Genomic DNA, 13,559 nt, shown 5'->3' with positions numbered 1-13,559 from the left:
GAAATATTCGTTTTAACAGCTGATGTTTGTCGTCTGTTTATACCTCAATGATCAAACCACCGTCGCCGTATTTTTTTGTCTTTGCTGTCACATGTCAGTCTCGTCAGCGCTGGCGATCGATATAAGTTTGCGAAGTCTAACCGCAGATTACCAGACTGGCGTGACAAAAAAGCTACCCTGGAATTTCGAGAGGGGTTAGCGATGGAAAAACAAGTTAAAGACAACATCCACAAACCGTGAGAAAATATTGGCATAAATGAATTCAGTTGTATGCTAATTTCCACGGGTGTGTCTGTAAGGGCGGATCCAGAATAATTTTTTTTTGGGGGGGGGGAGCTTGTTTGGGGGAGAAGAAACTTCCCATTTCGCTCATTCTTTTACCCAAAATTTGCTCCGGGGGAGCCTGATCGTTCTCCCCCCCCCCCCATTCGCCCTTTAGAGTGTCTGTGTCCGTCTTCATGATGTGTCCATCAGAAGGTCCCATCATTAACACGGTTTTCATAACTTGCAACAATTAAGTAGGGCATGGATTACCACCAAAGAAGAAGGAAAAAATGAATTCTATTTCACAAAAGCAATTAATATACAGGCTACAGCGACAGAAGCAGCCGCAATTGAGCAACAGTTACAAGCGACACCAACCATCGCCGCGGCCACTCCAAAGCCGCAGCCAAAGCACGCTAGTGACTAAGCACGCCAGAAGAACCAAATATTAGGGGCTTTCAGCAGCCACACCAAGAAGTTTGCTGCACTAAAAACAATATGAATGGCACGAAAATTCAACTGCTTCTCCTTGACAATGTAGAGCTCGCCTTGAATTATAGACTAGGCCAGCCTTGATCACAGTTTATAGACTGAGACACGGGGAGCCTGTCATTTTCTTCCACCCACCCCCGTTCTGCTGAAACATTCAACTTGGCCCTTTCCTCAACGAGGCAAACCATATTGACATTATTTCTTCTCTCCCAGGAGCGCTTCTGGTCGATCTCCAACCCTCTTTATTAGATACAGTGGGAGTAATATTTTGTGTAGTCGGCAGAAATATTGTGCTTTGTTTGTATCCAAATTCCCAACGGTTGACTATTTTTGTCTGTCCCGAATTCATGAGAAGCATATGTAGTTTTGGCACGGAACCACACGGGAAAACGCTAGGTTTATTTCGTACATTACCACTGACTTTATCAACAGAAACATTAATGACCGACAAAACCACAGCTTTGTTTTATAAGTCTCACTCCCCAGACGCAATTCTACCTTGGGTTCACTTTTGGATTTGGACAAGGAAGGCAATTGTCCATACAGGAATATCCCCCAGAGAAATGAGGAGGGAGCCTACAAGCATGACTCGAACTTACTGCCTACCACTGGGGGTTGAAAACTTGTCAAACAAAAACATGCAGGTTTCCACTTCAAGGAACCACGGGTGACCACATAGACAAATTATTCCAGTTAGGTTTCAGATAATAAATCAAGCAGTACCAGAGCCGACAACAGCCACATAAAATCAGCCATTTAACTAAATTACTTCCATAAATTCCAGAAAACAAAGCAAAGTCTGACGTCTAGAAGCAACGGAGAAGAGAAAATTCAATTCCCTAATGGATTGAACCACAACAAAGGTAGAGTAGAAACTGTTGAAAAATCAAATGAGGGCCTGGCAAAAACACAGCTAGACAACAAGGAACATAAAAAATCCCAAATTGCTATCTTAAATTTGTGGGAGACATAAATCATCCTATACGGTGTCCGAGAACTACCATAAAGAATGCGTCCCCATTAATAGGGCCAAGCAATCATAGTGATTAATGGTTACACAAGGAGGGAGAAGCCCCCCCCCAAAAAAAAAAAAATCATAACACTAACCAGAACTTATGCAAAATCTGACTGAAGCGTAGCAAATATTGATACAATATCAGTCGTGACATGAAGAGACTAAGAGACTGACGTCAAAGCCAGAAGTAAACGTCGTTTATCATTTCATAAAGACAAGAGGCCTATGCAGGAATTGGAGAGTTTGTTCTTAAGGGAATGAAGACATGTGTTTGGGAACTATATATGTACATTATAAGAGTTGAATCACAGCCATGTCAGTCTAGAGACTGACAATGCGAAATTTGTTGGTTGCATCATGCATAGTTGCGCACCAAAAACTCATGTGGCGAGTTGAAACTAGTGTGATACGATGGACGATTACATTTGTGTTATTCGTTTCGATTTTCTCATTTTGCGGAAACCACAATTTAACACGATTGTCTTCTTTGTTTAAATAACAAATTTATTACAAAGAAAATAAAATATTAAATCCAACCAGTTTAATTCAATTCCGATTTCCTTGTTCAGAAGCCAGTTTTGCAAACCTGCGGAGCCTGGGGTTGTAGAGGGTGCTGTTTAAACAACGATAAAAACTTCCAACGGAAATTGCTCAACAGAGGGCGGTGTTATTTCATTCACGAAAGGGCAGTCGAGGCGCTTTCTAGTTCTCGACAAAGAGTCGAGTTCGACATTCATCTGCTGCTGACCAATAAGCACAACCATTCACAGAGACATGTCTGAAATAAATCCATCAGTTGTCATTTTAGCGGAGTGGACCGACACGAACTAGAGAAAGTCAAGGGATTTTTTTTATTGCTCAAATTGTAAGAAAAACTCTGATACAGTGTATTTGGAAAAAGTCCCGTAAACTTACAAAGAGCAAAGTGGTTAAAATAGCATTATACCTGACACTAATATTTACAATACTTTTATTATTGTTTAACAAGTATCATTTTGATAAAATATCCCTTTGAAAACAGTATTATAAAGTGTTGTCGACTGTAAGTAAAATCTACGCGAATACGGGTATTTCACAATAGTGCACCTAACAAGATTTTCAACGCCTTGGTCAATCAAAATGCACGAAAATTAACTGTCGAGCCAATGCGCGTTTGGAAAGGGTCGACAGATTTCTTGCGTTGTGATTGGCCAACGCGTTGCACACACTTGAAGGTGCACTATTGTGAGTCACTTGTATTGTTACAATCTGGCAACTATACGGTTCTGAAAACGTGCAAGATATATTACGTTAAAAGTGTCATGAGTAGCGACTCTATACATACATCACCAAATAACACCATTATGTACACCACATCGAAATTCCAAAGCTTTAATTCTGAAATGGTTGTCGTTTCTTTTCGCATCCAACCCATACGAACACGAAGCTAGTTAGACATCAAAGAGCATAGCTGGTGTGGCAGGGCCCGACAAAATCTTATTGCCTTGCAACCAATAGTCTAAGTTGACATTTTTAACCCTAAACAACTCCATACTCGGTGCATAATTTCTATGCACAGGAAAAGGTCAAAGTGTACCGACGAGGCGACCTAACTACTAACCCCAAGCACCGAATTTGTTTTCGCCTTTTACAAAAGGCAAAAACGCGTCCAGTCGGTACATGCCAGTTCTGCAAATATTGCCCTAGTGGAAATGTCAATAAACGTACTTGTAAGGTAAGTTTGAAGACAAGTTTCTCGTTTGTTGTAAATGAACGGCATCCCCTCATTAGATAGCCGCAGGGACATGGACGCAGCCTTTTCACTAATGATATACACGAACACAGAAACAACGAGCATTTAACTGCCTTTCCAAACTGTCAAGCATCCTGCAGACATCAAATTAATTTAGAACATATGTGTAAAAAATAAGGCAGCCGCCGTTTTTTGTGGGGGCGTTTCTGAGCCTGAAGTGCATTGCTTGTATTACAGGCAAAGGTTTCTCTGTCCACCCAGTCGGCCCCATCAAATGCAAATCAGTAATGCTTGCTTGTTTTGTGAAAAAAAGGTTGGGGAATCTCTAAGGGAGAGCCTTATTTAGCTTCTACCAAGCAGGTATTTGAATATCTGAATATCTCATTTCCCCTCTGACATTTGAAGTCTTTCTGGAAGGACCTGCCCTTCCTCCAGTCCACAACCCATCCAGTACAGGGCCTTGGAGCGCGGGAAGTCCCGCCCAACCTTCAGCTTGGCGTCATTGAACCGCCAGTAGCTGTCGCCCTTGAAGAAGTAGGTCCTTCCGTTGCGCCACTGGAGGGCGCCGTCGATCATGACGGGGACACCAGGCCACTTCGTGGCGATCTTCAACGGGGAGCCGACGATCTTCTCCCGCTCCGGGTTGAATTCGTAATACCGCGCCCCCTGGGAGCCAAAAGGTACAGGGAATAATGAAGAGCCTTACACAAGCCCGAAAATTAACGTATGGGAGCGTCTGATTTCTTGGCTGAGGCTTGAAACAACTGTAAGCCCATAGCAAACCAGCTACAGCCATATTAATTTGGACACGGCTTCAGTGCTAGCTCGCTGAGGACGGCTAGCTACCAAGCGCAGGTTTGAAGTCAGCCACACACTTGGTGGCAATTATCCCTCTTTGCGACTTCGCCTAGGTATTGAACCGATTCAGAAAGTTTTTCATCGGATAAAATAAAAACAATACTTCAAATATCGATATTTTCCCCAAAACATTTCCAGTAACTTGTTGTCGTACCTTGAATATGTACATCTGACCGTTACCGCCCCAGACGAAGGCCGCGTTGGGGCTCTGTGGCACGCCGCGAGGGGCGGTCTTCTTCGGGTAGCCAGGGTCCAGAACGAAGTTGGTGAATCTCCACATTCGATGCCCTGCGAATTCAAACCGTGAAGGAGAGGATTGTGTTGGTGTGAAACAGGAATGAGGAACAAAGGACAGGCAAAGTGGAGGAAAGCTGTGGAAATACCTCTGAATTTGACCCAAAGAATGAGAAAGGATTACTGAGCCTTTGAACACAGAAATGAAAATGGAAAAACTTATCCTGTCGACAAGATTTACATGGTTTGCAAATGACGTGATATGAATTAACCGGTCAATTTCAAACATTTGTCAGGCGAACAAAATAAAACAGCTTGTCGTCAGAATGACAAGAGGGATCCAGTCATTATGGGCACTCCGTAAACAGATTTCACCAATCTTACTTTATCTATTATTGTAACCAACGTAAAAGCTAGGGCGGGTGCAATTTCACAGAGCAACTCGAAATAGGGCTTGAAATATTTTATGCAATGAGCAAAAATATGGTTGAGAACCATCAAGATTTACATACATTACGCAGCAGTTTAGCTGGTAACTTGTTTTCCGCCCAAGTAAAAACTACTCCACGCTAAACATTATTTGTGTAACAACCCCGCACGGGTTTAGAGCTAAATGATACCCTTGAAGATGTAGGTCCTAGGCTGGGAGTAGGCAAACGTGGTGACGGCAGCGTGTATATTGCTAGGGGCTCCACGGTACACAAGGCCGATCTTCTTGGGGTAGCCTCGAACCACGCCCACGTCATTGATGGCCCAGAGATAACGCCCCTTGAAGGCGTAGGTGAGCCCATCCCCACCTGCAAACCCGAAAATAAAACAAGATAAGTCTTGTCCATTGCCCCCCCCGTTATGAAAACCAGTGAAGATCAACAATAGGCATGCCGAATGTCCGGCTTGAATCGAGACTGCGTGCATCGCAGCCGGTGCAGTCCCTCTGAGTTGGGCTGCGTCCCACCAGCAGTGGCTTCAGCTAAAGACAGCACGTGTGTACACAGGAAAAGTGCAGAGCGTGTTAATTTTGGTTGCGGCTAATTGATTAGGATACGGCTTTACAAGACGAGAGACGGTAATAGAGTTGACCAGACTATAAAGTACATAAAGGTTGTTGAAGGAAGACTCGAGACGTACATGTCTTTATGTCAATTTAATTCTTGAATAACAAGGTTGTGATGCTCCCTGGAATTCGGTCGTGACACTTCGAGCGATTCAAGCTAGCTTTACTATCGATGCAATTGACGGCGTGAAAAAAGACTAACCAAACATGTTGAATGTGACATTATTTTACCGTTGAAGTGCCTGGGCTGTTTAAAATAGATGTCAGTGGCTACAGCAACGCTCACCCATTGTTACTGCATCCCAGTCGCTGGTGCAGGTATTTGGGCGCCCGGGCTTGATGCGAGGCCCGAAGCCATCATCCATCGGCGTCCCCGGCCGGGCTACGTCAGGCTTACCTAGCGGATTGAAGAGCACAAACAAATGCCATGTTATAAAGAGGACGTTCGCGTGCATGTAGGCCTACCGAGGGAGTTAATGAAAAGGGAAGAAACAGTGTAAAAACGGACGATAAAATGGAAATATCCAATACTTAAATCACGGTATCTTCCATTCCAAGTTCTCATTACATGAAGTACTTTGCATTGGTCATGCTATCGAAGGATGACGTCTTTGTCAGAATTCCTGGGAGTGGTCTTACGCCCTTTGTCAGAAGTATAAGTATCCTACCCATCCCAAGGGATGGTTACGCCCTGGCTATTTATACAAGAAGGGACAGGCATATTGTGTACATGTAATAAAGAGTGACGTAACTTGAGGGGAACTGGGTATTTCTACAGGGGGTGGGTCCCTTCTGGGCTCTCATTGTCGGGGGGGGGGGGCACTCAGTGGGTTTGGTCACTGTTGAAACACTGACCAAGACGGATTATCGCCGGGTTTTTCCTTTTCCAATTTATGAGCAGTTGGGGGCACACGGGGCACAGGCCTTGGAGGGCTGGGGTGTGTCCCCTTACACGCCCCTTGTGCTAGAACTTGTGCACCCTCCTCGTCTAAAGACTGGAAAGTTTGGTGTTCCAGTGCCAGACCCCTTGCCTTGAACCCCCTCAAGAAAGTGATCCCGCCCCTCCCCTTCAAACTGGAACACCTTTTTACGCTGATCAGAAACGCACCATACAGTTGCTGTATGCCCAAAATGTCGTCTCGCGGCAGCTGGAAGTCGGGCACATAGCCCTGGTACCAGGGGTACATGAGGGCGCCCTGCTCACTGGAGTGGGCCAGCCCTAGGCTGTGGCCGAACTCGTGGGCGGCCACGATGAACAGGTTGGTCCCATCGGGGGAGGCCACCGTGAACTCCTCGTCCTCGTCGAAATGGGCGTCGCCGTTCTCTGGAAAGTAAGCGTGGGCTAAGGTGCCACCTTGGAGTTAGAGAAAAAAAATTCACGAGAAAAGGATCAAAATGATATTTTTCCTACATTAACACGTCGGGTCTTTAATACAAACTAACTTTTCAGCAGTGAGGCTTTCGTGCTCAGTGGGTATTAAACATAAGTTCAAAACTGCAACTCAGGCTATGACGTAGCTTCAAATTCATGACCTAGGCCGTTTTCCAATATTCAACTTCGGCTCCGTCTTAGGCTTCAACTGTTTTTTACTAGCTGACTTTGAAGCTGTAAGCGCAGTCTAATAGTGTCACAGAACATAAAATAAGATACAAGAAAGCCAAAAACTACAGTAATCCAATGTAATTTAAACGCTTCAGGCCAACAATCGGGGATTGGTTTTGGGAACGAAGCCTGAGACGGAGACGAAGTTGAGTATTGGAAAACGGCCCTAGTTGTCATGAGTTGCGACTCCCCGAGCCTCACTTATCTGCCACACAATCCGTGTTAACTTTGAGTCAGTAGTTCGAGTGCTTCCAAAACGTTTGCAACTGTTTCGGGAGCCACAGATGAATGCGAACTACAGACGACTTGTGATGTGGAAAATTGCCCACCCTGAACTAGGCTTTGCGGGGTTAATAAACAGCGAGAATTCTAAAGGTAGCCAAAAAGTGCTCCCAAACTGCAACTTGAACATAATTTGGCATTTTTGCAGTGCGAGGAACTCAACCCCTCGGTGTGAAAGAATGTATCACCTGGGCCGTCGAAGGCGGCGTACTCCCCGTCGCCGTGGTTACCCCGCGCGAACTTGATGACGATGTGGGCCTGGGGCTTGGCATCAACCTCCGTGAAAGTCAGCGGCGTGACATCGGACCAGACCCTCCAGGCCCTGCTGATGACGTCCCTCATGTCGCTTTGGCTGATGTCCTCGGCGTAGTTCTCATAGTAGTAGTTCAAGTTGGTTGTGCTCCATTTTGCTCCTGTGGGAGGCATTTTCAAGTGACAGACTTAATTTTTGAGAACTTTGTTGTGATTGGCAGAAAGTTCTTTGAACTGTGTGGAACTTGTTCTGGCTTTTTAAGGCCCGTGCTAATGATTTAAGGTGACAATTGGGTGCAAGTTAATGTCAGGATTGTCGGGTCAACTCATGAATTTTGTTGGTAGATCAGACAGATGACTCGACGAAAGTGATGCTTCAAAAACTGCAATGCACAAAAACGTGAAAAAACTAACTTTCTTACCACTTTTCCTTGCCCAACTGAAATTAATTCATGCCATCCAGCACTGCGCTAACGGCCACCTACGTAGCCAGAACCCATAGATCCACATAATGCCAAATCATTCAGCTTGCCAAATCAATCATTCAGCCAATGATTTAATGGTGCATTTTTTCATTCGTGATGTTAACTGCCGGAGTGAAAACAATTCCTGACAATTTAGGTACAGTGATTGAAATAGACCAAGCCATTCAATTACATATGTGTTCATTGTTTATTTACTAACATTATGAACATCGAACAAAAGAAAAAATGGTGCACGGGCAGTGGACGCTCATTGTAGTGAACTGTGTTTCTTTTGTTAGATGTTCGTAGTGTGAGAGTGCGTGTGGTAAAAATTCCCGTGCAGGGATTACATTTACAGAAACTAAACAGTTTAGGGCTGCTGACTATAAAGCCAGAGCCTGTTCAAATTCTACCCCAAGTTTCTTTGTTCTTTTTTTTTTTCATTTCAAACAGCGGAAAGACCTCACCGTCGATGTTGTACCGCCTCTCCCGCTGGGCCGTGCTGTAGCGGCTGAAGCCAGGCTCGGAGCCCCGGCGGAGTTTGGCCTGCATCTTAGCCGAGCCGATGATGTCCTCCACCCCGCATCGCTCTTTGCCCAGCAGCTCGACGGTCGCGTCGTCCAGGATACCCGTCTCCTCGATACCGGCAAATTTCTGGAGTGTCCTACAGGACAGGCGGTTTTCAGTTTGGGTCATTTTATAACTTTAGGGGCCCAAAATGTGACATGTGACCCTGTTACGACTGGTCTTTGTAATTTGACATAGAAATATCACTGACTCAGTATCAGTTTGTTTGACAGGTAATTTTCATTACTTAATCACTTGTTGAAATTGTTTGAATGTATTACAGACTTAAAAAATCGTGTCAGATGTGACGGGGACATGAAAATATGGACCCCAAATTTACAGAATGACCCAATAGTAAACTGCATTTGTTTTAATGAAGTTTTGCATGTATTTCAAGCTCGAAATATGCACAAATTTATATTATTCTTGTTTGAAAACGAATATTAACATATTATGTGAAAATCACAACAGGATTGTCATTTTCATAACCGGGATTGTTTTTTTAAAAAAAATCCTGCCTCACTCTACCACAAAATTTAATCCCTATTTTGAAATCACAATCTAGGAGAATGTGGATCGGGTAAGGAAGTGTAGCGGCACTTGCCGAGTGACATGGGCGGGATAATCTTACTTGAGTGCCCGCGGTATATCGGCCGGATTGCTCGGTGCACCGTCGGGTCCTTGGGCAACGTAGCCATACTTCATTAGGTAATTCTGCAAGTAACGATTGGCCGATAACAAAGGTTCATCAGTTCGTTCCGATAGTGCATCGATGGATTACTAATCAAAAAATGATAAACGTTGATCGAGAAGCAATCGACCTGATTAGGTACTTTAATAATTTTATTGTAACATCTTGGTCGATGGCATGTCAACAAACATTAGCGGGAAGACATTACCTCCGTTTTAGGCAAACTCAGGAAAAGTTTGACCAATCTTTTGGAAGGATATATCCTTGTCGGGGCAATTGAAATTCTTACAAAAATTTGGCAAATGATGTTCAGCAACATTTTTCATTGACTGGAAAACCAAAATGAATTTTAATTTTTTTTTAAAACTAAGAATTAGATATTATTGCCAGGGCCGAAAAAAATACAAAGTCAAAACATATAGAAAATTGGAAGGCAGACGAAATCAACTATAAATCTAGGCCTATTCATCATCTTTCCCGAAACATTTTTTTCATTTGTCCAAATGATGAGGATAAATTGCGGGGGTTGAGCCATCACGTTGCCTATTTGGCGACTGATTATTCAAACTCAATCAACTAACTGTAATTACATCTTATCATCAAAGCTACAGCTTCCAAGACCTTTCAGAGTTTCAAGTGAAGGCCACGCGAAGGTCGACAAGTCGCAAGACCGGACCACAGCAAGGGCAAAAGGCTCGGGATTGTTCAAGAATTACGGAAGCATTTAAGTGAAGCCCCACCAAGGTTGGGGGAGGGGGGCTGCTTAGCGGGCCCAATTATCACTTAAAAAGTCGCTTTGTGTTCCCGAACCTCCCTAACAGGCTTAACCTCATAATTGTGCAGGCGAGTTCGATTTTGGTCCAGCAAATCAGACCCAATTATGATTGGCCGAAGGTGGTGTCATTGAAGCCTCGACGTGGTGCGAGAAAGGTCAAAATGCTTGGAGCTGCTGATGTGATCTCGGACATTCTGAGAGACGAATCATTTTTGTGTGTGTGGATTTTTGACGTTTTGACTCCTATTTTAAAGGGCGCCGAGGATAATAAGAGTTTCAAGAGAAAAAGCAAAAGAGCTTGAGACACGCAAGTCATATCACCCAACAAATTAACACAGCCCAGAAATACCCAAACATACCAAATTTTGTCGTTTTGTACCACATCCTAGCCGATATACACTGTACATCACGACCAATCTAACCCCAGCCACGCCCCAGCCAAGTTTTCTCGGACGGAATATAATCTCCTCAGCTTTATGTTTTGTCCCGTTATCACATTTTTGGTGCCGAACCAAACATTACACGAATTAAACATGTGGATTCGGCACCCGTTGCGTCATGAAAACTTTTCGACCATGGACCGTGCCGATTACGGGCGACGATGTGAAATGTCAGTGACCAATAACCGCAAAGAGCAGGTTTTGTCACAGTCAATTTGAAGAGGCAAGATCCTTGTGGAGATGCGGAGTCCGTCCCACCTGTGTGATGGGGAAATACCCGGATAATTGTAGTTGGGTGAATTTATAAGTTGACCAAATGTTTGCTACAACTCAATATTCACAAGCCTGATCATTTTAAAAACAAGCAAAGGGAAAGCAAACGACAGATTGTCTGGGAACGTAACATGCCAGGTGCATTGGTATATCTACACAAAAAAAAAGAATTAAGGGTAACAAATATCATGCACACTGTATTGGATTTCTTGTTTTGTCGTGAAGCTATTTGTTTTTGGCGGGTATAGGCCTAGACAAACCCTCAACAAACGCATCGATTGCTCAAATCCCAAAAATCTGTTAAACTCTTGGGCGTGTCCGACTCCTGGTTTGATGAACTCTGTTGTAGGCTTAAAGCACTGCACATGATGCCTGGTATGTGCAACCATTGCTCTGTGGTGCGACCTTAGTGACGTAGTTCTCGGCCAGATGATCTTTCCCACGACCTAAAAGGAGACACCCTCTGCGACGTGAACTGGATCAACTCAGCAAGGACTCGAATACAGGGATCGCACACCGCTACAACACGGATCAGCACAGTCGACAGGACATCGATCAAAACGGCAAGAAATCTGGCACCTGTCAATGTTTCGCACACGAGATGAAAACTATGTGGCAGGAAATGAAAGAGCCACGGTGTAACGACAAACATGGACTCAACGGAAAAACGGACTTGTTGGCTGTAATGCCCATGAATGATAATACCACTACGAATGCGAGGCTAAGAGTCAGTTGTAGGGGATGTCAAATTTCAAATAGCAATGGCAGATGGATGTATCATCTCGTAGGTGGACAGTTACATCCAGCAAGCTTTAGAGGGGCCGGTGTATAACCAGATATTGGGTGGGATGGGGGTCCCGTCAATATTAGTGGTCCTCCTTTCCTAAACCAAGATCCGCCCCTAAACACCGACGGGAACTTTATGACAGGAATGACTCGGCCATGTCGTGAAAAGCACCGACGTGTTTACACGTAGAGCTCAACTTGTTTGTCATTTGGTGAATACAGTCCTTGACCAGTCAAACACGAACAAATAAACACATACGTTGTACACAGACTGACGAACACTCACATAGCTGAATTTATCCTTCACGCAATTATGCCAGCTTTTAACATTTTTAGCAGCGAATATTTTCTGTCGCACGTAACACAATTGCACTCTGCCAGTATTTTTAACTTTTAAAACTGTCACGCACCCGTAAAGATCGCTGCACTTTTCGGCAAACGTATGGGTAGCGTGGTGTCATATCAACATAACAGAAGTACACCAGTATTAAGCTTTCTTGCAAAGAACTCTAGTCCGCGTGTGCAGGAGACACAACGATTATCACATCAGTAAGATTGGAGAAAATTACCCTATCTTCAAACGAAAAAAAACTGCCAACAGGAAACAAGAAAACTTCTTGTTTGTCAAAGATGTTAGGAACGATCATACTCACAGCGACATTTGGTAGGTTTTCCCTGCCTTTTCCTTTCTTCTTTTTGTTCCTCGCTCGGGCGCACGCAGTTTCATGGACGCACACCAGCAGGAGAAGCAGTATCAGTGAAAATAAAGTTCTGAGCTCCATCCTCGACCCCAAAACTGAAAATATTTGGTCGAGATGTGCGTCGTTCGTAGTCCAAAAACCCCCCAAAGAACAAACGAGACTCTATTTGTGGACCACTTCCGATGAATTTGAAGATGTCACCTCGTCCATGCAACGAACGCGGTGTCTAAATTCCCAATGTCCTCGGTGACGCCGAAGCCGATGAGGAAACCTTTCCTTTCAGAGCGAAAACTTCGATTTGTGGTGTGCCGGATAATGACAAACTCCTCCGGGCGACACAACTAACGCTGGCCTCGCTTGGCCGGGATAATTCGCCCAGCCGATCAGGCGAGGTCGGTGGAGATTAGGGGGTTGTTACAATATGATGTCAAGATTACTCCCAAAGTAATGCAGCTTCATTGTCCAGACTGACTGTTCCTCGACTTAGGGTGCCCGTAGCCGTTTTTATCCAGTCACGTGACCAACGCTGGCCTTTGCAGCAGATCCTGACCCGTAGAATAACCTTTAGCCCCCAGCTCGAAGAATCAACAAAGTTCCATGCAAACAGGAGCTGGGCTTGATGGCTGTACAACAGCTGAATATTTTGTGTCAGGTGTGAAGCCTCGTCAAGGAATCACTCTGAAGTCTGATTTGACAGTACTATTGTTTATGCCAAGGTGGAATTGGACATGATGACTCTTATGCCATGTATGCCAATGATCACCTACGTGTTCTCCTCTCATATGATGCTACGTGACACAAACTCCAGTGAAACATTAACATGGCGAATGTGATGATCTCAGAGGGAAACATCATTATTTTATGCAAAAATAGATTTTTCAAATTAAAAGAAAATGAATTAAGTGCAGCATCAATTTCCTAATACAACCTATTAACTGCAATGCTATTACAGAAGGCGGTTTTGTGTGAAATCATGTTAGACACTCTGGTGAATGTGACGCAGGAGGGCGCAAAAATTTGGAACTAAGAGAGCAGGGTAGTTTGACCACCTCAATGCCAGGTCCTGGCCAGGGGAG

The 13,559-nt window shown here is 44.3% G+C and overlaps 1 protein-coding gene across 1 annotated transcript; it reads right to left on the bottom strand.

The window, feature by feature from the left end:
* Nucleotides 1-3,112: 3,112 nt before the first annotated feature.
* LOC147798083 (matrix metalloproteinase-28-like) lies at nucleotides 3,113-13,113 on the bottom strand. Its single transcript, XM_087141569.1, has 9 exons — nucleotides 12,436-13,113; nucleotides 9,449-9,531; nucleotides 8,718-8,914; nucleotides 7,723-7,947; nucleotides 6,758-7,003; nucleotides 5,936-6,046; nucleotides 5,216-5,392; nucleotides 4,516-4,649; nucleotides 3,113-4,169 (listed from the first exon to the last, which is right to left on the bottom strand). The coding sequence occupies exons 1-9, from the start codon at nucleotides 12,562-12,564 to the stop codon at nucleotides 3,885-3,887; spliced, it is 1,587 nt and encodes a 528-aa protein (XP_086997695.1). The 5' UTR covers nucleotides 12,565-13,113; the 3' UTR covers nucleotides 3,113-3,884.
* Nucleotides 13,114-13,559: the final 446 nt, after the last annotated feature.

This window comes from Acanthaster planci, linkage group LG09, assembly GCF_054643075.1.
Source record: "Acanthaster planci isolate LZ-2023a linkage group LG09, COTS_SCS, whole genome shotgun sequence".
NCBI lineage: Eukaryota > Metazoa > Echinodermata > Asteroidea > Valvatida > Acanthasteridae > Acanthaster > Acanthaster planci.
This window is presented reverse-complemented; position numbering and strand designations above follow the sequence as displayed.

What these genes read in the sequence shown, in the direction of transcription:
- LOC147798083 (XM_087141569.1), bottom strand. Translation starts at nt 12,564, where the DNA reads ATGGAGCTCAGAACTTTATTTTCACTGATACTGCTTCTCCTGCTGGTG. An exon ending in AAAACCTACCAAATGTCGCT is followed by an intron (nt 9,532 to 12,435) that starts GTGAGTATGATC and finishes CGTTACTTGCAG; the next exon opens with AATTACCTAATGAAGTATGG. An exon ending in GGGCATACAGCAACTGTATG is followed by an intron (nt 6,047 to 6,757) that starts GTGCGTTTCTGA and finishes TCAATCCGCTAG; the next exon opens with GTAAGCCTGACGTAGCCCGG.